This window comes from Marmota monax, unplaced genomic scaffold (genome assembly GCF_021218885.2).
Source record: "Marmota monax isolate L192 unplaced genomic scaffold, Marmota_monax_Labrador192_F-V1.1 WCK01_AAM20220418_F8-fsc00149, whole genome shotgun sequence".
Classification (NCBI taxonomy): Eukaryota; Metazoa; Chordata; class Mammalia; order Rodentia; family Sciuridae; genus Marmota; species Marmota monax.
In genome coordinates this window covers 1,421,072-1,446,168 of record NW_026693170.1, presented here as the reverse complement: position 1 = coordinate 1,446,168, position 25,097 = coordinate 1,421,072, and the positions used below count along the sequence as shown (strand labels likewise).

General features: G+C 43.7%; 1 protein-coding gene and 1 long non-coding RNA gene across 3 annotated transcripts; one reads left to right on the top strand and one right to left on the bottom strand.

The window, feature by feature from the left end:
* Positions 1-2,666: 2,666 nt before the first annotated feature.
* Positions 2,667-6,199, bottom strand: Igfl4 (IGF like family member 4). Of its 2 annotated transcripts, none has more exons than XM_046455748.2 (4): positions 6,129-6,199; positions 5,694-5,757; positions 5,349-5,608; positions 2,667-4,957 (listed from the first exon to the last, which is right to left on the bottom strand). In XM_046455748.2, the coding sequence occupies exons 1-4, from the start codon at positions 6,144-6,146 to the stop codon at positions 4,883-4,885; spliced, it is 417 nt and encodes a 138-aa protein (XP_046311704.1). In that variant the 5' UTR covers positions 6,147-6,199; the 3' UTR covers positions 2,667-4,882. The 2 variants fall into 2 exon arrangements, with proteins under 2 accessions (XP_046311704.1, XP_058438930.1); XM_058582947.1 differs by having other exon boundaries at positions 5,349-5,459; positions 5,704-5,757; positions 6,129-6,183.
* A 13,968-nt stretch (positions 6,200-20,167) lies between these two features.
* Positions 20,168-24,478, top strand: LOC124100268 (uncharacterized). Its single transcript, XR_006854202.2, has 4 exons — positions 20,168-20,305; positions 21,071-21,134; positions 22,658-22,854; positions 23,184-24,478. It is a non-coding gene; the product is annotated as an uncharacterized LOC124100268 (long non-coding RNA).
* The last annotated feature ends 619 nt before the right edge of the window (positions 24,479-25,097 follow it).

Sequence of the window (25,097 nt, the reverse complement as noted above, 5' to 3'; positions counted from 1 at the left end):
GAATGAACCTACTACTAATAAGGAAGGTAATTTTAAAATGAAACTCTCCTTATAATTGAAGGTTGAAGTTACAAATATAAAGGAAATAATCTTTTTTAAAAAAAATATTTATTTTTTAGTTGTAGTTGGACACAATACCTTTATTTTATTTATTTATTTTTATGTGGTGCTGAAGATTAAACCCAGGGCCTTGTACATGCCAGGCAAGTGCTCTACTGCTGAGCCACAATCCCAGCCCAGGAAATAATCTTTTAGATTTTTTCTTTTTTGAGACAGGATGTTGTTATGCTGCCCAGGTTGGCTTGAATTCCTGGGCTCAAGCAATCCTCCCTCTTCAGCCTCCCAAATAGCTGGTGTTGGGTGTTGCCCTGGCTCCAAAGACTAACTTCCCCATCCCCTAAGAAGAGCTGTCCAATGGTGAGCCCTGCTGGCTCACATGATCCTTACCCACCAATCAAAAAGCACCCCATACCAACTGTCAAACCACCCTGGGCTCTATAAATATGCAGAGTTGTTCCTCAATAAACAGGCATTTTGGGGCTGGGGATGTGGCTCAAGCGGTAGTGCGCTCGCCTGGCATGCGTGTGGCCCGGGTTTGATCCTCAGCACCACATACAAACAAAGATGTTGTGTCTGCCGATAACTAAAAAATAAATAAATAAATAAATAAATAAATAAATACTAAAGTTCTCTCTCTCTCTCTCTCTCTCTCTCTCTCTCGACTCTCTCTCTCTTTAAAAAAAATAAAAAAAATAAATAAACAGGCATTTTTCTCCATCGGCAAGCCTTGATCGTTCTTTCAGTTGGGACTATGGTTGTGGGGACCCCAATGCTTGGTGTGCAAATAATGTTTCAAATTACATACAAATTATGAAACCACTTTGGTTTCTTGTTACCATAGTCAACAAGTTACCATAGATTTCAGATGAAACATTAAAACACCATATATATATATATATATATATATATATATAATAAAATATATTTAATATATAAATGTATATTTAACATACAAATATATAAAATATATTATATATCTGTCAAAACAGTTCTAATTATGAATTTTGAAACAGTCCTAAAATTCATTTAGAAGAATAAAAGACCCAAAATAGCTAAAGCAATTCTAAGCCAAGAAAGCAATGTTGTAGTCATCACAACACCTGACTTCACAGTACATGAGCTTTGGTAACAAAAACTGCATGGTGTTGGCATAAAAACAGGCACATAGATCAATGGTACAGAATAGAAACACACATTATGAACAACCAGAAGAATGAGAAACTATACTCCATTATATATGATGTATCAAAGTTCATTCTATTCTCATGTGTAACTAATTAGAACAAATTAAAAAATTTAAAAAAGGATAGAAAACACAGAGACAACCCACATCTACAGTCATCTAATACTTGAAAAAGGTGCCAACAACATACATTGGAGAAAAGACATCTTTTAAAAAAATGTATTGGAGCTGGGTGCAGTGGTGCACACCTGTAATCCCAGTGTCTTGGGAAGCTGAGGCAGGAGGATCGCAAGTTCAAGGCCAGCCTCAGTAACTTAGCTAGGCCTAAGCAACTTAGCAAGACCCTGTCTCTAAATAAAAAAATAAGAAAGGGCTGGGATGTGTCTTAGTTGTTACGTGCCCCTGGGTTCAATCCCTTGTACAAAAAAAAAAAAAAAAAGGAAAGTACTGGAATAACAGTACCTCACCCCAAATAAAAATCAATTCAAATGGATAAAAGACCTAGGAATACACCAGATATTATGCAACTCTTAAAAAATTTAGGGTCAACACTCCAGCAGGTAGACACAGGCAATGACTTTCTCAATAGGGCACCTCATGTTCAGGAAATAATGCCAAGAGTTAATAAATAGGATGGCATCAAATTAAAGTGCTTCTGCACAGCAAAGGAAACAATTAGGAATGTGAAGAGAGTAACTACAGAATGGGAGAAAATTTTTGCTGGCTAGTCTTCTGACAGAGGATTAATATCTAGAATATATAAACAATTAAAAAAACCTTTATGCTAAAAAATCAGATAACCCAATTAATAAATGGGCAAAGGAATTAGACAATTCTCAAAAGAAAAAATACAGATGAACAAATATATGAAAAGTTGTTCAACATCATTAGCAATTAGGGAAATGCAAATCAAAACTACACTGAGATTTCATCTCATACCAGCCAGAATATCAGTCATCAAGAACACAAATAATAATAAATGCTGGAGAAGATGTGGAGAAAAAGGAATGCTTTTACACTGTTGGTGGGATTGTTAATTAGTACAGCCACCAGGGGAATCAGTATGGAGTTTCCTTGAAAGACTAGGCATGTAAGCAACCCTAAGACCCAACTATACCATTTCTCAGTATTTATCCTGAAGAATTAAGTGATCATATTTTAAGTGATCCACGAATACCCAGGTTTACAGCAGCACAATTCACAATAGCCAAACTATGGAACCAGCCTAGGTGTCTGTAAATGGATGAATGAACAAAGAAAATGTGGTATATATATATATACACAGCCATAAAGAAAAATAAAATTATGTCATTTGAAGGGAAATGGATGGATGGAACATTATCAGCCTGTTGGAGTGGAAGATCAGACCCAGGGGAAAAAAAAATTCAGGATCTTGGCAAGTAGAAGAAGATGCAAGACATAGTTGGAATAGTACACATGCTTTATTCAGAGGCAGCAGCAGCAGTAGCCACCCTCCAGCTCCATCTTCAGTGCCCAACCAGTCCCATGTAGCACTCTGAATCTTTCCCATAGGATTTTTTAATATGCAGGCTAGACAAAGAAGGCACACTGCCAACAAGTTACATCAGGGGGCTCATGCTCACCAGCCAGTGTTTACGGTCTTGAGTACGCAGTAAAAACCTAGCCTGCCAGAAGTCTTGGCGAGGGAGCCTGACTATAACCATTTTGGACTTGCCCTACAATCTACCTCATAGGATCCTCACCGTACAGTCTATGTGTTTGAGCTCTTCCGCAAAGTTCCATTAGTGAGGAGGCAGAGCCCTGCGTCCAGAGGCCACAGCAACGATATAAGCTCTCACAACATACAACCAGAAGATACGCCTTACCACCTAGGATTACTAAAAACCATTGCCAGTTTCATCCCATATTGAGGTGGCAATAAAAGTCTTTCCCAGGCACATCCAATTGTCTAGGGATATAGTCTGGATTCACCAGGGTAGTCTGATGGCAAAACTCACAGGCATTGTGGTGCATACCCAGTGGGTGCTTGTTAGTCTGGCATAGATGTGTGTCACAATGGTATTGGTGAGGACACACATACAGTTGAAAGGTCAAAGAAGTTACAGGCACTAGCTCAGGTAAATCATGTCCAACTGGGAGAATGCATGCTAGTTTTGAGTCCCAGGAAAGCATAGTGGCCATCTGTGGTGGCTTCCCTGGGTGGCAATGTCACACTTAAACAGCTTGGTCCTGTACTTCGGCAGGTTCAGTGTGCACCAGCACTGGGAAATTGGCCAAGGGGAAATAAAAAAAAACATGCCCTTTAAAATCTGCATCCCATCTGTGGGACCTGGCTAAGTCACACGTACCTGGGGTGGGGGGCGGCATTCATTAATTATCCTGGTGTCACAAGGAGATCACCCTCCAAACCTCTTGTCCATGGGGTAACAGGGCTACTCAACAAAGATGGCCTTTATAATCCAGGGCCATGTCCACTTCAGTTTGCCCCTATTTAATCCAGTGGGAGCAGGAAGGGACATATCTTTGCTTCCCAAACCCAGGCTTAAGTTGTCACCTGGACCTGTATTGGTGCTGCTGTATGATGCAGCAAAGCCTCCACAGGAGCTGGTCCCCCTCATCGGGGACACTCACTATGAGCTCTCACAACCTCCCACAGGTACTGTGCCCACCCTTCATAGAAGGTGGGCTCCCTGCAGTCCCATGTCCTTGCTTAGGCAGGACATCATATTTCTCTATCTTGCCTGCAGCCTGTGGGTGGCATGGGAGGTACAATTTCCATTGAATCTGTAACTGATTTGCCCATTGCTGTACATCCTGACCTGTAAAATTTGTCCCTTTGTCACTTTCTATTGTGATGGGCTGGTCGTACAAGGCTGTCGACACCATCAGGGCACAAATTGTAACACACTGATTCCCTTGACCACAGGGCCAGGCAAACCCAACCATGTAGCCGTATTCACTGCTGTCAAGGCAAATATGACCCCTTCTGCCCTCGGTAGAGGGCCAATGTAGCCAACCTGTGTGGTGTCAAAGGAATGCCTCCCTGCATTACCTGGCCACCTGTGGCCCCAAGGAGCCTGTTGCTATAACAAAATGCCTAATATTGGGTAAATTATAAGGAAAGAATTTTTTTTTGGTTCATGCTTCTGGAGTCTGGAAAGTCCAAGATCACACAGCAACATCTGGAGAGGGCCACATGCTACCTCAACTCCTTGTGAAAGATGGAAGGGCAAGTGGGCGCATTCAAAATATAAAGAGCATGAGAAGGGGCTGAGGTTGTAGCTCAGTGGTAAAGTGCTTGCCTAGCAAATGTGAGACACTGGGTTTGATCCTTAGCATCATATGAATATAAATAAATAAAGGTATATGTACATGGAGTATAACATTAAAAAAAAAAGAGCATGAGGAACAGCCTTGGTTTATAACAACCCACTCGCAAGGTAATAAATCCAGTGAGAATGAGAACTCTCCTACCAGAGGGTACAAATACTACATTCATGATGACTCCACTCCCTATGACCTTAATATTCCCACTTCCTGCCAAATGTTCCCATCTCTAACGGTCACTCTAGCATTGAAGAATTAAGATTTCACCCCAGGAACTTGGGGACTCACTCAGACCATAGCAATAATTAAAAATCTCAGCATGACAGATGACTAGATACCAGATTCCACTCCCCAGGATGGTCCAGATGAAGTCAGATCTGGCTGAGGGCTGGTCGGGTGGTGTTCCTGCAGAAAGAGGAAGGGAGATAGCAGAGGGGCAGCGGGGAGGGGACAGGGGGTAACAGGGAAAATTGAAGAAGAGTCACATGATTGCTCAGAGATTGGAAGTGGAGCCTCAAAAGAAGATGCAATGAGCTTGGCGATGCCCATACTCCTGTAATCCCAGCAGCTCAGAAGGCTGAGGCAGGAGGATTACAAGTTCAAAGCCAGCCTCAGCAACTCAGCAAGAACCTGTCTCTAAATAAACTATAAAAATGGGCTGGGGATGTGGAGCAGTGGTTAGGACCCCTGGGTTTAATCCCTGGCACCGACCCCCAAAATAAATAAAAAACAGCCTCAACCAAGCTCTGTCCCCTGCTGCCCCCTCCCCCAGCCTGGGCTAGAATCACAGACTTACCTGGGCACAAATCCTGGAGACGGGGGAGGACCTGCAGTCAGGCTTCATGCCTGGGACCTTGAATGTCACAACTGCCTGGTTCTGAGAGCCCAGGGACTCCAGGCAGCAGTGCTGGAAGCAGGGATAGAAGATGCAGTTGGGGACACACAGCTGGGTCGCATTCAGGGGCAGGATGGTGTCATTGTGACAGCACTGCTCCAAGGGGTTGTAGGTCTGGTCCCCACACCTCGGTGCTGGCTGGCACAGCCATGGGCCAGTGTCTGGAAGAGTCAGAGCTGGGTGGGCTCAAAGGGCCAGGGTAGGACACGCCTTCCCACCACCAGTGGCATCTCCTCCTCACCATACCTGGTCTCACCTCTGACTCCTTCTGGGTCCCATAAGCCCAGGAGTTCAACGATGAAGACAGCAGCTGAGAAGAAGGGGAACGAGAATGAGAATGAGAATGTGGGAAAGGAGCAGTCTGAGCACAGTTGTGGAGCTCAGGGTGATGTCACCGAGTTTGATTGCTGTTAACCACTCAGAGTGGAATTGAGACAGGCTGTGGGGGCAGGTCCTGGGTCAGGGCTGGCAGGTGAGGAAATGCAGGGAGGGCTCTTGAAAATGTGAGGCTTCTGAAGTTTGCAGGTGGACAGAGGGTTGCAGTGCAGTCAGGAAAGACAGGGATGATTGCCAGGTGGGAAGCTGAGAACTGAATACAGAGGAGAGAACTGAGTTTGAGGTTCAGAGGAACAAAGGGGTGAGAGAACGCTTAGGCTCAACTTGGGGCTGGAGTCTCCTTACCAAAATTAAGGGCAGCATGGTTCTAATTCAGCTGCAGAGCAGGGGGAGGCAGAGCAGCAAAAGAACTGTCTGGGACCTTTGGCAGTGGTTTATAAAGGGGAGGAATCTAAAGTGAGGCCCTCCCATCTTGAATTACAAGTGTTGTTTCTGGGAAGGGCTGGGCACAAGGATCTGCATATAAAACCACATATCAGTTTTCAAATTGATTGCCATCCTGAACACTCTTCAAAAATGTGACTCTGGCACGTGACTTTTCTTAGTGCTGCCAGGGGAACCCCAGTTTTGTGTGCAAACTTCCCACCAACCACTGGCTGTTTCTAGGCTTCCCATGCTCCTCATCCTGGAAGTTTCAAGGGCTCTCTTCACCCGCAACTCAGTCCACTTCTCCATCTGAGCTATGTAGAGTTCTTCAGGTATTTGGGGAGGATTATGAAGTTTCAGCCTAGAGTAGAGAAGAGCAGAGGCCAGGGAGAACAAAAAAGGAACAGAGAGTCAGGATAGAGCTCTGGGGTTCACAGAGCTGTGGCTTTTGTCCCTTTGCAGCTTTTGTCCCTGTGGCTTAAGCACTGAGACCTTTTTGCCCACCCAGGGATGCCAATTGCCAGGTTGCTCATGACTAAGACACTCAGGGGTCACTCCAGGGGAACTGGGCTGACTGGGCTGTGTGAAATAACCACACAAGAGACACAATACCTTTTTCTTTTGGGGTCGCTGTGGAAGCTCCTCTGAACTTAAGGGTCCACAGAGAGAGAGAGAGAGAGAGAGAGAGAGAGAGAGAGAGAGCTTGCACACGTGCTGACCCCTTTTATTGAGGAGAAGCTATTCCAATGAGGCAAGGGGTCAGGTTTCAGGGGCTGAGTATCTTCATGATGTCCACTGTCAGCAGGTTGACTAACACCTGGGTAGGCCACACCCAAGGGCACAGTAAGAGGAGGGGACACACAAAGGGTGTTTCCATGGAACATTCTATCCTAAACAGGGCAAGGGGTAATATCATAAAGGAAGAGGTGAGCGTAGCTCCACCCCTGGGGCTGCAGGAAGGCACACCTATGCAGGAAGATACAGTCACGCAAACCCTAGAAGGGCAGGGAAAATATGGCATGGCTGCTGCCCAACCCCTCATCACCCAGGGGGCGGGGTGTAACTCAGTCAAGTGCAAGGTTGGTCTCCCACACAGAGCACAAGGGAGGACAGCATCTTCATTTGCACAATTCCTTGTCCTAGAAATGCCCCATCCATATTTTTTTACTCTTATTTTCTTGTCACTGTCATTAGCATGTGTGTGATGAGTACTGAGTGTGAGGAGCCATCACCTGGAGGGTTATGACAGGTGCCCCTCCCCCACCTTGTTCTCCAGGGGCTTCCTCTGAGTCACAGTGAAAAGTGGGGGGAGGGGAAGGAGTCACAGAAGTGCTGTGTAACCTCAGAGAGACCCCTGCTCCTCCTCCTCCTTAAACTGGATATTTAGTATGTGGGGGATCTGCCACACAGGTAAGCCTTGCCCTCCCCTCCTCCTCTGCAGGGGTGTCTGTGAGGGTGTCAAGGCTTCTCCTGGCCCCTGCACCCAACAGGAGAGCTGCCTGTAAAGAACCCCTTGGGGCTGGGGCTGGGACTCAGTGGTAGACGTGATAGAGCTCTTACGTGGCACGTGTGAGGCACTAAGTTCGATCCTCAGCTCCACATAAAAAAATAAATAACTAAAATAAAGGAATTGTGTCCATCTACAACTAAAAAAATTCTTTAGAATAAAAAAATAATAAAAAAGCACACCCTGTCCCACTACCCCATTTATACAGAACAGTTCTGGGAAAACAGCTCATTTCCGTCTTAGCTAATTAGCTTGATGCCACATTCATGAGGGCAACCCAGAAGTTCATGACCACATGAAAGAGAAATTCCCAGGTGGACAGAACTGACTGTGGAGGAAAATAATAAGGACGATCAGCAGGAGAATTAACCTCTAACTGAAGTGTCTGTGTGGAGAGTCGCATGGAACCTACAGCCAAGCCAGAGTCCAGGCTGATAGATTCTGGGGCCAGTAAAACCAGCGCACCCTCTGTAGAGTCAGAGTCTACTACTTCATAGAGAAAGCAAGATGAGCCCCAGAGCCAGCTCCCCATGTCCCTTACACAGGATGATACTCAAACCAAAGGGTCCCCATGACTGCAGTGAGAGTAATGGGACACTTTATTGTCACCTAAGCCACTCTGTGCTGCAGGCAGGCAGTTTACATCCTGCAGCTGAGTCCCCGTACCTGCCCCATTGGTGGGGTGGCAGGGAGAGACTTCCTTGTGATAACCTCCTGAAATGGATATAGATGACAATGGCTTTGTCCCTACATTGACTTATGGATTTAGCACAACTCCAATGAAGGAAAATTCACAAACAAGTGAATTCGAAAATGTGTAGGGAAAGGTGAGTCAAACCAGAACAGAACATGTTGGAAAGGAAAAATATCCGAGGACTTGCACTCCCTGATTTTTAGAATTACTGTGAAGCCACTCTCAAAAAGACAGGGTTAACGACTAGGAAACAGATGGACGTATGGATCAGTAGAACATGATAAACCAGGAATAGACCCACCCTACTATGGCCATTTGATTTTTTTAGGTATGGGGGATTGAATCCAGGGGCGCTTAAGCACTGAGGCATATCCCCAGGACTTTTTATTTTATTATTTATATTGAGAAGGTTATGATAAGTTGCTTAGGGCATTGCTAAGTGGCTGAGGCTGGCTTTGAACTTGCGATCCCCCTGCCTCAGCCTCCCCAGTCTCTGGGCTTATAGGTGTGCACTGCCACATCCTGGGGCCATTTGATTTTTGACAAAAGTGCAGAGGCAATTCATAGAGGAAAGCATTGTCTGCTCACTGAGTAGACATTGTGGAGGAGTGAGGCATTCCTGTGCCAGAAAAAATAACTATACTTCATCCTTTGTACAAATTTGAAATCAGAATGGATCAACTATGAAATGTAAAACCATAAATCTTCTAGAAGAAAAGGTTGGGGAAAACATTTATGACCTGGAGATATGACACCTAAAACACAGAGCATAAAGGGAAATATCAATAAATGGAACTTGGTCAAAACTTAAAACTTTTTGGGGAAAATATTTGCCCATCCCATATCTGACTTGGAACTATTATCTCAAGTATGCAAATACATGGAAAAAATATACCATCATACACAAGTTTTTGTAAATCTCTCAAAACTGAACAGGAAGAACAACCCAGTACAGGTGAAAGCAGCACCTTACCAAAGAGGATGTACAGGTAGCAAATGAGCACTTGAAAGGTGTTCAACATCAGGAGTGTTTATGAGACCAAAAATAAAGACCACAATGAACAACCACCTCACATCCACTATAAAGGGGAAAAATTTTAAATACTGGTGGAAATGCAAAATGGTGCAATGTTCTAGAAAACATGTTGACAGTTTCTTATGGAACTAAAAATAAACTTGCAACATGACCTGATGCTCATACTCCTGGTCATTCATCCCAGAGGTGCAAAAATGTACCTTCCCAGCTGGGCGTGGTGATGCACACCTGTAATCAGGAGGCTGATGCAGGAGGATCCCTAGTTTAAAGCCAGCCTCAGCAACTTATCGAGACCCTGAGCAATTTAGTGAGATCCTGTCTCAAAAAATAAAAAGGGCTAGTGATGTGGCTCAGTGGTTAAGGGCCCTGGGGTTCAATTCCCAGTGCCAAACAAACAAACAAACAAAAAGCCCCTCAAACAGAAAAACAAAGCAAAGCAAAAAACAGAAACAAAAACACCACAAAATATTACCTTCCTATGAAAAAGTATGTGAATATTCATAGCATTTTTATCTTTGAAAACTGGAAACTGGAACCACTGCTAATGTCCATAACAGGTTCATGTGCAGACAGCCTTTGGATCTCAAAGGCAAACCCAGTAAATGGAGATCAGAGGATCTCAAATCCTGATGAAAGGTCATGTACAGTGTAATTCACTTGGAGAATATTCCTGGGTGGGCCAAGCTGTAAAGATGGAGAACAGACTGTGGTTTCCAGGGGTTAGGAGGAGGTGACCACAAAAGGGACATCATGGGGGAGCTGTTCTGTGAAGAGACAACATGGACAGAGCCTGAGAAACAGGAGGCCTTCAGGAAGGTGGACGGCGGCTGTTGCAGGTATCTGTGGGTCTCTCCCTTCCACCCAGCAGCCTCACACAACCAGGACATCGAAGGTGGAATTCTTTCTGATTTTGCAGTGTGTCAGTATTCTTCACTGCATCAATTTATTTTTTAATTGATTTTATTTTTTTAAATACACGACAGCAGAATGCATTACAATTCTTATTACACATATATACCACAAGTTTTCATATCTCTGTTTGTATATAAAGCAGGTTGACACCAATTCGTGTCTTCATACATGTACTTTGGATAATGATGTCCATCACATTCCACCATCTTGCTAATCTTCTGCCCCCTCCCTTTCCCTCCCACCCCTCTGCCCTATCTAGAATTCATCTGTTCCTCCCATGCTCCCTCTCCCTAGCCCATTCTGAGTCAATCACCTTATATCAGAGAAAACATTTGGCATTTGTTCTTTTGGGATTGGCTAATCACTTAGCATTATCTTCTCCAATGCTATCCATTTACCTCTGAATGCCATGATTTTATCACTGCATCAATTTCTACCTTAAAAATATTTTCTGTGGAAACTTGGCAAAACTAAGTCAAATGAATTTATCTTCTTTTAAAAACCCATATGAGATTTGCATTTTTCTAAAAGCAGGTCCCATTTCTCCCATTCTGGGACATCTTCACCCCACGCACTCAGGACTTAGTCATTAAGACTGTGAGGCACTTTTCTGGGCACTACAGCTTGCACAGTCTGGGAAATTCAGCAGCACCCTGTTTCAAAATAAAAATAAAAAGGTCTGGGGGTGCAGTTCAGTGCTAAAGAGCTCCTGGGCTCAATCCCCAGTACAAAAAGGTGGTATTTAAAAATAAAGGCAAAGCAGGGTTATAAAATTTTAGACTCCTTCTTTGCCTTTATTTTTAAATACGAGGCAACTCAGAAACGATCTGCTTCTTATGGAAAACAGGTAATGGGTGTCCAGCTCCTGTCTGTGGGGAGTTGCACTGCATACCCCAGCCTTGATTTCCTCTGCAGAATGTGCACATTGCATGTCCTTCTGCAGCTGAGATTTCCCCTTTTTGGTGCTATTTTTTCCATGATTAATGGGCCTGGCCTTTGGCCTAAAGATAAACTGAGAGCCCGGCTCATTGGGCTGAGACTTGGCCAAACGGAAGCAAGACACGTGGTCTAGTGCTTGGGATGAGTGTGTCCCCTCAGTAAGAGCTGTGCCTGGGGGTTTTGTAGATCAAGACTATGTGTCCAAGCTGTTTACCCTTATGAACATGCAGATATCAGTGTTACTCAAGACCATTCTACTTTCTGAAAATTTGCATCTCTTCTGCATTTGGGAGGCAGAGGCACGCCCACATCTCAGCAATGGCTAGAGCAATGTGTGCAGACTTGATGGGCAGGTCATAAACACACAGCAGAACTTGTTCTCTCTTTCCATTACAGGAACAGCACAGTAATTTCAGGGCCACGCTTGTCTACATGCCTCAGGGCCAAGCAATGGAGCAATGTCTCTGTTAGACACACAGGCAAACCTAAAAGAAGGTTGAAGATGGCAGAGAGAAAAAGGCACTGCTCAGAGGTAAGGCCTGGGGAAGTGATGTGCCATCTCCATGTGTCAGAAGGTATTTAATGAGGATCCTTCATAGAGGATGATATTCACTACACCACGTTCCCCTCTGCAGGTTCCCTTGCCACCCCACCTTCCTCTCTGCAACCTAAGCCCAGGCTGAGTCATCCAGGTCCTCCTTCTCAGAACCCAGGCTTGCCACAGCCCCAGGCACTGAAAGGCCACATCTGAGTGCCTTGGGGAGTCCTGGCTGCACTGAGCACTGTGTCTCCCTGTCCCGGGGACACACACGCATGCAATGGAGCCTCCAGATACTTCCAGCTCCCAGGCATTGAGTCACCCCAGCCTTCCCTTCTTTCTTGCTGAAGCCCCAGAAATAATGGAGCAGAGACAGATTGTTCCTGACCTACGGATCCCATGGAAATAGTAAAATTGTTCTTCACTGTTTGCTACACTTCTGGTGGCTACTAGGGAAGCAGCATTTCCCTAGGCCAGAGAGTGGCACATGAAAGGACACTTGCAGAGTCCACCAAAGTCCAAAGACCATGGCACACACTGGAATCTCACAGTAGAGATTTATTGTCAGTAGCACAAGGCAAAGGGACAGGGCTGTCCTGAGGAGAAGATCAGTGAGCAGCAGTTGATGCACCCACAGAGCAGCTTTACAGTCCCAAGAGGAATGTCATAAGCTGCTTAGGGGTTGGGACATAAGCTGGGGTGGAGGTGCTTGTTTAGCAGGTGCATGTTCTCACCAGAAGTGAAGCAGCTTTGCCTCAGAATCAAAACCCTGGAGCCTCTAGATAAAATGGCTCCCAACCTAGAATGGTGATCCTTTTTTTTAAATTTTTTTTTTTAGTTATAGATGGACACAATACCTTTGTTTAATTTTATGTGGTGCGGGGATCGAACCTAGCATCAAACACATGCTAGGCAAGCATTCTACCACTGAGCCACAATCCCAGCCCCCTAAAATGGTGATTCTGATGCCAATATTGATCTAATGCCAATATTCCTCCCTTTTGGTTTTTATAGATACCTGGGGTGGGGACAATGGTCTTTCTTCTGTAGCTTCTTCCTGTTGGTTAGGAGTGAAGAATATCATTAGTGTAAAGGGAGTCATGGAGGCTTTTAGGTGGGGCAGAGTCTCTGGAGTTGAGGAGTTGACCATGAGTCGTAGGTCTTGGTCTTGGGCATCAGGGGCTGGTAGTCTTTGAAAAGTCTTCTTTAGGAATCAGCAGGGAGCTTCAGAGGGTTGAAAGTAGAGGTTTGGAGATGAACAAAGACAGAGGTCCTGTGGGGGTTACCGTATAGTGAGATGGTGTGAACAGTTGGAGATGGGAGTTATGAATCCATGTGGAATGCCCTTGAGTTTGGCCATGGAGTGGGTAGTTAAGATTACCCTGAGTGGTCTCTTCCATTTTGAGGTTAGTGAAGGAGAGAAGGTGTGAGCAGGAGAGACGAGGACTGGGTCTCCCGGAGTCAGAGCAGAGCATGAGGCCTTAGGGTTAGGCAGCAGTTGACCATCATGGGCCCGTAATAAATATCTGAGATAGTGTAAGAGAGAGGTCATTAGATGAGGTGGGTGGGTGGGAGGTTGGTGAGCTAGAGCAGGAGGGAGCATGGGGCGATTGTACTCAACGGGGAAATGTTTAGGGGTTTTCTTGGTAGGGCCTTATATTAGACCAGGATGCAAAGAAAGACCACTGACTCCAATTAAAATCAAATTAAAGCAAGCTTATTATTTCGACCGGCTGAGCTGCCTCTCCCAACACAAACTGCAGGAATAAGACAGCCCCGCAGCTTTCCTGGAGCCCAGCTTTATAGTCCAGAAAGTTACACAAAGTGGGGCGGGGGGGTTACAGATAACAAAATTCTGACGAGCCTAATACGAATGGTAGTTTACATTTTTGCTGGCCCCAACATCAGAATTTATGAAGGTCATTAGAGCCTCAGAGAGGGTCTTTATCTGGCCCAGGTAGGTCAAGATTGATGAGCATCACTAAAGTTCCAGAGAGGGCTGCTATCTGGTCAGAGAGCAAGCATGGGTGAGGTCAACGCACGGGCAGGCGTTCCAAGCTAGTTCAGAATTTGCTTTTATGCTTTGTGGCAAGACGGCTCCAAAATTTAAGAGGGAATCAGGCTGGGTTTATCACTCTAACCATAAGTAGGGCTAGAGGGAAGAGTTTAAGCCAGTCTAAATGTAATTCCAATGATGGTTTAGTCAAGGTTGATTTCAGGGTTCGAGTGGTTTGTTCCACCTTTCCAGATGACTGAGGATGGTAGGGAATGTGAAAGTGCCAAGGAATATTTAGGGCCTTTGAAATGATTTGGGAGATTTGGGATATAAACTCCAGGCCATTATTAGTCTGCAGTGAGCAAGGCAACCCAAAGTGGGGAGTGAAGGTGTCAGCTACCATTGGGGCCCTTTTATTAGTTGTAGGGAAGGCGTCTGTCCAGCCGGTGAAGGTATCTGCCAGGACCAGGAGATATTTATATCTCTTTACTGTGGGCAGATGGTGAAGTCCATCTGCCAATCAGATGCGGACAAATGGACTGGGGCTTGATGGGCTGGGAAGGCAGCAGGGTGAAGGCTTGAGTTGGGATTAGACCTTTGGCAGATGTCACAAGAGACAGAGAGGGTCTTTAGAAAGGTTGAGTCCTCGGGGGAGAGGGAAACATAGGACTTCATGTGTTCTCACAGGGCAGAGGGGCTGGGGTGAAAGAGGTTGTGTAGGGAGGTCAGTGTGTCTTGAGTGGTGGGGGTTTGGGTCTGAGGTGAGGAAGAGAGAGTCCTGACGGGGGCCTCTGCGGGGGACCCAAGGCTGCCTTCTTGCTGCCTCATCAGCTTTGTGGTCTCCCTTGGAAACGGGAGAAGTGTGGGTCTGATGGGATCTGCAGTGAGGGCTTCCAGGTGCAGTGGGGAGGTGGCAGGCCTCCAGCAGGGGCAGCATGTGGGAAGCATGAACCACTGAGGTCCCTTGGTGGTGAGGAGTCCCCTCTCCTCCTTCCATAGGGCTGAGTGTGACCAGAGAATGTGGAAAGCGTATTTGGCGTTGGTGTAAATGTTAAGGGTGTAGCCCTGAGCAGGGTAAAGGCCCCTGAGAGAGTGATAAGTTCCACCTGTTGGTTGGAGGTATTTGGGGTAGAGGCTTGGCCTCAGTGATTTCATTAAAGTATATAACCTGCCCGCAGGTGTCCTCATGAAGAAACGAGCTTCCATCAGTCAACCATGTGCAGGTGGCCTGTGGCAGGGGCCTCTCTCGAATGTGGGTAGGGCGAGGTAGAGGGTCTTCTAGGGTCTCCACACAGAAGGGGAATGGAGGATGGGAGTGTTTCGAGGGAGAAGGGAGAAGACAGGCCAGATTAATCGGTTGCAAAGTCAGTGTAGAATCCTGTATAAGGGCACCTTGAAGGGAAAGAATCCTGGAGGAACAGTTCGAAGGCCTTTGTAGGTGAGGAGTTCAGAGGGGTGATATGGAGAGAGGACTGTGATAGGAGATCCAAAGTTCAGTTGTTTTGATTCCTGTATGAGGAAGGCTGTGAGGCTAAAGTTGTCAAGCAGGGGGCCCAAACCTTGGATGGTTATATCTGGGTTTTTTGAGAGGTATGCGACCGGAGCAAAGGTTGGTCCCAGTTGGTGTCCCAACACTCCCAGAGAATATCCATCCTTTTCAGTGATATACAAACAAAATGAGCGAGTGAGACCAGGAACATGAAGGGCAGGGACTTGAAGGAGGGCTGTTAAAGCCTCGGGAGATGTGGTGTGATAGGATTCAGAAGTGGTTCATAGAAGGGCCTCGTGTACTTCATAGAGAGGGAGGGCCAGAGGGGATAGTCGGGAACACAAGAGTGAAGGAATCCTGGCATCTCCCCAAAAGGAGAGGACTGCCTCTTTTATAGCCGGAGATGGTAGGGAAGAAATTAAGTTCTTTCTGTCAGTGGTGATTGCCTTGTGGGTTGGTGTAATGAGAAACCCAGATAAGTGACTTGGGGGGTAGATAGCTGAATCTTTGTGGGGAGACCTGATATCATGGTGAGCTAGGAAGTATTGGCATCAGATCAATATTGGCATCTAGACAGAGTAGTCTGTGTAACAATTAATTTATTTTAGCCATATTTAGTCAGAACAGAGATGTAAGATGGAATAAAAGGAAAATGTCCAGTTTCCAGGCCAGTTTTAGTGCATATACATAGAAGTGCCAGGACTTGCTGGATGCAGAAATAAATCAGGTTCAAAACCCTGTCTCTCCTAAAGGCAAGTTTCTCAGATTTTCAGAAAATTTCTTGGTGATTATCAGATCAAGGTGAGGCTGTTTGAGATTTTTTGAAGACCTCAGGTCTTGCTCTAATAAAACATCTGAGGTGGTTTATAAGGCAAAACTAAGAGTTTTGGAGCCTGAATTTCCCAGATGGGTGGACCCATCTTCCCAGCTCTGATGAGGCTTCCCAGCTGTGTCACAGCCTGGTGGAGGGCGTCAGGTGTGGGCTCATGTGAGGTGGAGAGGACACACGTGAGATAGGAAGTAGGAGAGAGAGACCCAGTTTACTTTGCACAAAAATAAAAATCCGCTTTCTCAGCAACTCACCAGGGTAGGCCAAGAACTACATAAATCCCTTCCAAGGACAGCACCTTGAGTGACCCAACCTGCCACTAGGTCCCCCCTAAATGTTCCACCACCTCAACACCACCACAGTGGGATCAAGATCCCAGTATGTGAGTTTCCGGGGACACACTCAAACCATATCCAAACCATCAGACCTCAGAAATGCCCAAGGGGATGCCCCATGGAGACTTTCAGCAAGACAGGGTGCCCTCTGAGTGTCTGAAGGGCACGTCTCCCAGACCTTCCCTGTCAAACACCAGGGCGCTAAGAATATATTTTCATCAGGTTATTCTTATAAATGATATTAAAGGACACAGATTAATAAACTTTTGAAGCTGCACAGAAGGCAAGGTCTAGAAGGGTCCCAAGTTCAAGGTCTCCCATCCCTGTGGATTTGGGCTGCCTTACCCAGCACAAGATTGCATGACCAACCTGGAACCTCCCAAAGAATTTTAACCTCCCAAAGACTTTCCCAGTCAGGGGGCTGAAGATAGAGAGATTCTCCTGTATCCAAAAGATGTGTAGTGGGGTTTCTGTCTGGTGGGATGACTCCCCTCAATAAATGTCACAGAAAGCCTAGCATGGTAAAGATGATTATACTAAACAAAGCATTGTTGGCTTGGGTAAAAAATGGCAGACCAAATGAAATACAAAGATGCCTATTAAGCATCAAGGCAGAAAGAGGTCTCCAAAAATATTCATGAACAAACTATAATATATGGGAAAGAAGGATGACTCTATAGCGCCCTAGGGTGCTTTTGGTGGAGTGAATATACAGGGAGAAGCATTAACAGTGGAATGGGGCCAAGTACAGAACCAGTTCTGATACCTGTCAGTTATCTATTTAGGACAACTGCTGATTATTATTATTTTTAATAAATATTTTTTATTGTTTTAGTTGTGGTTGGACATAATACCTTTTATTATTTATTTCCATGTGGTGCTGAGGACCAAACCCAGGGCCTCACACATGCTAGGCAAGCACTCTACTGCTGAGTCACGACCCCAGTCCACAACTGCTCATTATTGAAAACCGCATACCTCACGCACTTGTGGAGGCCTCAAGAACAAAGATTCAGGGTGAGGCAGTGAGCAGGAGATGCAGGAGAACTAATGGTTTAGTTCCAGTCCAGGTCCAAATGCCAACAGTCAGGGGGGCCCCTGGTGTAGGTCCAGACTGAAGGTTAGCAGACTTGAGGCCTAAGAAGAGCTTCCCTCCACTTTGAGTCTGAAAATAGGGGTTAAAAAACATCACCCCTAATGTCCCAGTTTGACGGCAGTCAGGCAGGTGGAATTCTCCCTTCTCAAGGGAGGGTGTCTATCAGTGTGGGCTGCAATAACAAAGTACCATACACTGGATGGTTTATAAACATCAAATGTTTATTTTTCACACTTCAGAAGCTGTATGTCTGAGATCAGGAGCCAGGACAGAAGGGTCACTTTTGGGTGAGTCCCCTCTTCCAGGTGCACAGCACCATCTTCTGTTGTATCCTAACAGAGAGAAAGAGGGTGAAAAATCTCTGGAGTTCCTTTTATGAGCACTAATCCAAATCATGAGAGCTCCACCTTCATGACCTAATCACCTCCAAAGACCTCACCTTCTAATACTATCGCATTGGGGTTAGGATTGCAATGCATGAATCTGGGGAAAAACAATCATTTAGTCCATTAAGGAGATCCAGCCCTTGTTTATTCCTTCAGATGGTTGGGTGAGGTCCATCCACATCAGGGAGGGCTAACTGCTTTATACATCTGCTAGCTTAGGTGCTAATTCATCTAAAACATCCTCACAGAAATAGCCACAATAATGTTTGACCAAACATCTGGGCACCTCATAGCTCAGTCAAGTTGATATAAATTTAACTTTCACACAATGTTTTTGACATCTAAATTTTTATCTTAATTCCTTCTTAGGATTTTCATCACTCTACTTTTGCCCATCTCTTTTTTCCCCTGAGTCCCTTTCCCAAAAGTTCTCTGCCCTGGAAGTCTTCTGGCCCTTTGATGGTGATACAGATTTGCAGGTTTCTGAGATGCCCTCAAAGCCTAATGGTAAGCCATTAGGTGTGAACTGGTTCTGCGGGAATGCAGGATGCTGGAGTTAGGGGATCATGGACTCTTCCACCAAGATTTCAAAGGAAAGTCTGGAATCCTAGGCCAAGTGGGCTTACTTCCCACTTATCTGCACTATGGGAGACCAACCTAGCTTTGAGTTAACTCTCCTGCTGGGTGATGTGGCGATGGGCACCCATGCTGAGACTGGCCCGTTCTTCTAGGGTTCGAGTGACTATGTCTTCTTGCCCGGGCTGTGTCTTCCTACAGCCCCATGGGTAGAGCTATGTTCACCTGTTCCATTGTAATATTACCCTTTGCCCTGTTTGGGATAGAATGTTCTATAGAAGTGCCTTTTGTGTGTCCCCTTTTCTTAATGTGCCCTTGGGTGTGTCCTACCCAGGTGTCAGTCAACCTGCTGACAGTGGACATCATGAAGATAGACTCAGCCCCCTGAAACCTGACCCCTTGCCTCATTTGAATAGCTTCCCTCAATAAAAGGGGTCAGTGCGTGCTCTCACTCTCTCTTTTCCTGTGGACCCTTAAGGTCCGAGGAGCCATCACAGTGACCTCAAAGAAAAAGGTAGTTTGTCTCTTGTGTGGTTATTTTGCGCAGCCCAGTTAGCCCTGTTTACCTGGAGTGACCCCCTGAACCTTTTAGTCACGAGAACAGAAACCTGGCAAATGGCTTCCAAAGTGGGACAAAAGGTCTGAGTCTTTATCCCATGGGGACAAAAGCGACAAAATAATGCTGGCTTGTACAGGGACTCCAATATAAATATTAAAGTAAGTTTAGTGAGTTTGGTATTTCTCTCCAGATGTTAAGCATGCTTAGGATTGCAGAGTATTGTGGGCAGAATTGTAGAAAGTAAGTGAATTAGACAGAAGGAAAATCTGTGAAATTAAAATTTTAAATATTGGGGTATAATTCTAGAGACTCTGAATAAATGTTAAGAGTTATTAAGATGATTAATGGGCTGTGTTGTTGAGTTGAGTCCTCTCCATGGAAAAAGAACTTTTATGGAGTTTTAAAAAATTGTTTTTGTGAATCTTTATAAAAGATTTTTTTGGGGTTTTATGTACTAGAAGTTTGCGCTAGGAGAGTGAGAAAAAGGGAGAGAAAATGTTATGATGTTTACCTGGAGAGAAGCAAATTTCAATTTTCTATTGTTTTTGTGAATACTCAAATGGGCTGTAACAGCCCCTGGGGACAAAAGACTGTAGCTGCTGCACTCTATGGGGTGTTTAACTAGACCTGCAGCCAGCAGAGCTTTTTAGCCCTTAAATGACTTGACCTAAATGCTGCTGAATGCAGACTTCCTTAATGTGTGATGGTAATGCTGGCATCTGACGCTAAAACTTTTAAAGCACCCACGTGCTATGAGAAAAAGTAAAACAAGAAAACACAAGCTACAACTGCAGGTGGCAGAGACAAAACAAGCCGCTACCCACCATAGGATCTTGGCCAGGCCAGGTTTTGTTTCCATGCAAACAAAACCAAACAAAATGCAATGGGCTAGGAAAACTCAGGGAACTTTTGCTGCAGGTAATGCGCAAGGGACTCCAGGTGGTTTGTGTCACCATGGTAACCCTGTAATGCCTCTCCAGATGAGCAGGCTTCTGGTCCCGCCTCCCGCATTTTCTTGGGCTTCCAACTGGTTCTTCCACAGGAGCCGCCTTCCAGCCACTAACCTGTACTTCCTGTTTCGGACCTGCTGGAGCTACTCAGAGCCTGCGTTTTTGAGAATGCTCACTTGTAAATGCTAACAGAAGATATCTTTTTCAGATATAGTTTAATTTCACAGGTTCTATGTTGCAGCCCTAAACTTAAAGTTAGTTTGGAGTCAAATAACCTGACTTTTCTATATAGTTATATGTTACTAAACACATGCTTCTTTGTATTTTACTTTTAATTTTGGAGGTTATGGGGATGCTTTTCAGGAACAAAAGCCGGCAATGTTCCTGTGATGAACAAAAAATCCTTATTCTTATTGCTGACTATATAATTACAAGAAATAAATATGTATACATAGGGATCTAATTTCAGTCACATCAAGGGATGTCACATACCATGGTGACTCCTAATTAAAAATAAATTAAAATGGATCCAAATATTTTAAAAACCACGTGGTTACATAAAGTTAATACAATTATAAGTTATGTCTTTAATCTTAATATATATATTTCCAGATATTTAGATAACCTATAGCTGTTAATCCATAAAATAACTAATATAGGTTTAATTGTTTAATTAATATATATTTGTCTTATTGTTTTTCTTCAACAGAAAACTCATAATTTGTATGTTTTATACATACGTTTATCTGATATTCTTTCAATTACGGATATTTGAGATAAATGTATTTACTATAAATTTGCTTTTAAGAGAAAATACAATCTTCAAGTAGTTTCTAATTCTCAAGTTATTGTACAAACTTATAAGATGATAAACAAAAATAATTCTGCAGAAATAGCTAAGGATTTTAACTATATTTTCATTGATAATTCTTCTTATCAAGGTACAATAATTGGTTTAAAATATAAGGTTTTCAGAAATTGTTCCAAAGTATAACTAGGAAAAATTCTAAAAAATATAGATGCTTCAACAGAGAGGAAGAACACATTGGGGATCCAAAAAAGAAGAAAAAAAATCATCTCTGGGTAAGACAAAGTCTTTATATTCTAAATTTTAATGATAAAAATATTTTTCTAAATAGAAAGATCTTTATGTCATTATCTAACCAGATGATCTAAAAAATTAGAACAATTAAAAAAGAGATTTATATATACTGGACTGAGTATAAAAATTTTAACTGATTAATTCAAGGATATTTCAGGCTATTTTCCTAATTTGACTATACTGATGTGAGCTAAGATTTTGTCCATATTTTGACATGATAAAAACCTATTAAAATGTTAAGTGTATTTATTTTAAAAAAGGTCTTTATTGCCTAATGATTCTTGCTGTTTAAAACCAAGGTGAATTTTGGTAAATAAATTCACATCGTTGATTAAACACTAAGTATATTAAACTACCAACTTGGATCCCAATGTTGACAATTGTCCTTAGAGACTAAATTTGATTGATTCAAAATCACTGTTGATTCTTACATTTTGTTTGTTAGATAATTATAAAATTTGAGAAAACATTTTATTAGGATTGAGGTTCTCCAAATTAAAGTCGTATGTTAATTTTGAGCAATAAAGGTTACAAACTTTAAAAATTCATTGATATTATATAAGTTATCTGGCTGGACCTATTGTCTATTAAAATATGGTAAGATTTATATACTGCTCCCTACACTGGGAAATAACTTCAATCATATTTTTTTAAAGGCAATTGAAAGATATCTCTTTAAAGGATAATATTCTAAAATATAGAGATATTTTGAGACCTTCTCAAAAAGAGATTGAGAGTTCTTTCTAAATTGTTAGAATGGATCAACTAGTCTATATTGAAAAAGTACAAAAATCAATTATTATCATTTAAATACTTGTACTATAATATATAACTCAAACTGATGATACTATGGCTTACACCAAGCCTTTACTCAATTTTATTAAATAAAGAAAAGGGGAATACAGGACCCCAGAGACACACACTAGATTTTACAAAATATTTTAAAATTTTTTTTCTTAAGTTGTAATATTGAGAGTCTTAATGTTACTAAACACAATTCAGTAAATTAAATCAGCTATCAAAGGAGAGTTTAAACCAGTCATCATGATAAGGACTGAGAAACCTGGCCCAGGAAAGTAAATTTCCAGCTACAGAGTTTACAACCATTTGTAAACTTGTCAAGTAAGTAAAAATTATGAAAAGACTTGTATGGACCCATTTCCCAGGTCCACCTTTAATGTACATTTCAGTGTAGACTAGAGGGTCCACTCATATAACTAGATTAATTGTACTGACTGTAATGGTCAATTATATATTGATTCTATGGTAAACAGACTGAGAGTATCTCTTGAGAGAAAGACAGTGTTGGAATAATGGATTGTTCCGCATCCATATGGATGGCAGCTATGGACCAGATGTGAGTAACACCAACTAAGGGCCAGTTCTGTGAGGGATCGTGCTCTGAGTCTTAGTACTGCTCTCTTCATCTATCTATGTCTCTCGGCTTTGTCACTATATTACTGTTTGTCTGTCGATGGCCTGTCTCCTTCCTTCCTGAACGCAGCCTCGCCAGTCCAGTGCTGTGAGCTGGGCCCTCCATGGAGAAGGAACCTGAGTTTGCTGATCCTAAGGGAAATGCTGTTGTGGAGGCCACGGGGGCATTATCTATCAAGGAGACAGAGAGCCCTCTCGGGGACAATGCCTTGCACACTCCACATCACCCTGTTTGGCCCCGGAGGATGGCTGGTTAGTCAAATATGGGTAAGATTCCTCAAGGGAGGGACAACCTAAGACAGGCCCAGCCGCAGAGGGGCCATCAGAGGCACAGAACTTCACCCCCACCAACCTTGGCAAAGGCCTAATTCTTCACCCCTTCTGAGAGGTCTCCTGCCCCATGGCTGCTTTGCTCCCCATGTCCACCTCAGATCAGAACCCAAGTGACAGACAGAGACCTAGTCAACAGCGACTGCCTGCTCCCCACAGCAGGAGACAACTGCAGCTACAGGGATGGGCCGTGTCTGGGTGCTTTTCTCTTTCTTGGTTCTTCTCATTTTTTAATGCTTTTCCCTTTTCCTTTCTTCTCTCATCAGGGTTCTCCTTCAGCAACAAATTTAATAAAAGGGGAGGAGGTGTTGGAAAAACTTCCAGTTACAACTAGCAGCTACGAGCAGCTTGCAGTGCTTGAGGAATCCGCATTCCTTCAGGCCTGACAGGAACACCTGCAGGATGGGGTGCTCTGCTCTAGGAGCCGTCCATGAAACCACATCCTCCGCACTGTGGTTAGCATTGCCAAACTACCAGGCCAGGAAACCGAGTCAGGGGCTGCAGGGCATGAAATCCCTGACTCAATAAGCCCTTCTCTTAGGGCCAAAGACCCTTTCAGATTGCTTTCCACCACGACAGCAATATTTAGAGTTTCCTCACAGTGTGGTTACATTAGGCAGAAGATGATTGGCTTATGGATATTGTCTTGCTTATGTATGATTGACAGGCACGTCCCACTCAAACCCTATAACAGTTGTGTGCATTCCAAAAAGAAACTGAGCTACTGGAGTCGAGTTGAGGTTTGTCACCAGTCAGTTCTCACCAGCTCCCGGAGTCTGTGTGTTGAGTCCGAATGTCTCTTACCCCCCCACACCCCTGCGACTAAGTTAGCCAAGCAACTAATTCACCACACCAGTGACAGGAACATATGCAAGACAGCATATGAGAAACCTAAACCAGCCAATTATGCTGGTCTTTAATGATACAGTATATATGAACAATTGTCAGAAAGATTATTAAAATAGATTTTCCAAGAGTATTTACATTACTGACAGACCTAATAGACTCCTTAAATGTGAGAATTAAGAAAAAAGATGATAAATATCTTGTAACCTGTAAAAATACAACTTATTGTATCATTAGTTTATTGCCAGCTAATATTTCAGAGCTATGATATGCTGAGGTTAATATTCAGGCTTTAAAACAGGTGTATGTCAATTAACCAGACCTAAGCAAACTGCTGGTCTCATAATCCCTAAAGTGACTACTTTAAATATTATTCCTTGCTTATTCAATTGTAGCCTTTGTGGCTATACCTTAAAATTTACAATGTATGGATTTTCTTAATGTTTGACTTAAATTACTTCCAAAATCCTTCATGGTCAGATAAGCTGATGGAAGGATGAGAACTAAGTTATAATGCTCTAGAAGACAATGTAATAAATAATGTGAATGAGCCCTCTGCTAATGAAAATGTCTATGTTACTATGGCCAAATGCAATGCCTCCCAATAAAATTGGAAAAAGATTAAGAATCTTCTGATGAGTGTTTGGTGAAGTAATAATAATAACCTGGATCTTCCAAGTTGATTGTGTTATTAAAATGGTATGTTTTCTACTGATTCCTTTTGTGTTTCAATAGCAGATCATGATGACCTCGGACCAAGAATCCGTGACTAAAGGATAAATTTTCCCAGTTATATATTTCTATATATTAAGAAAGGGGGAATATGTGGGAGACCAACCTTGCACATGATGAGTTAACTCTCATGCTGGGTGATGGGGCGTCAGGCACCCATGCTGCTAGACTGCCCCGCTCTTCTAGGGTTCGAGTGACTGTGTCTTCTTGCCTGGGTGTGTCTTCCTACAGCCCCATGGGTGGAGCTATGCTCACCTGTTCCTTTGTAATATTACCCATGCCCTATTTGGGATAGAATGTTCCATAGAAACACCTTTTGTGTGTCCCCTCCTCTTACTGTGCCCTTGGGTGTGGCCTACTCAGGTGTCAGTCAACCTGCTGACAGTGGACATCATGAAGATAGACTCAGCCCCCTGAAACCTGACCCCTTGCCTCATTTGAATAGCTTCTCCTCAATAAAAGGGGTCAGCGCTTGGACTCTTAAGGTCAGAGGAGCCATCACAGCAACCCCAAAGAAAAAGGTATTTGTGTCTCTTGTGTGGTTATCTTGCACAGGCCAGTTATCCCAGTTTACCTGGAGTGGCTCCCTGAGCCTTTTAGTC

Coding starts and splice junctions, on each gene's coding strand:
- Igfl4 (XM_046455748.2), bottom strand. Junction 5,609..5,693: donor GGAGTCAGAGGTGAGACCAG/GTATGGTGAGGA, acceptor TGACTCTTCCAG/ACACTGGCCCATGGCTGTGC. Junction 4,958..5,348: donor TCTCCAGGATTTGTGCCCAG/GTAAGTCTGTGA, acceptor CTCTTTCTGCAG/GAACACCACCCGACCAGCCC.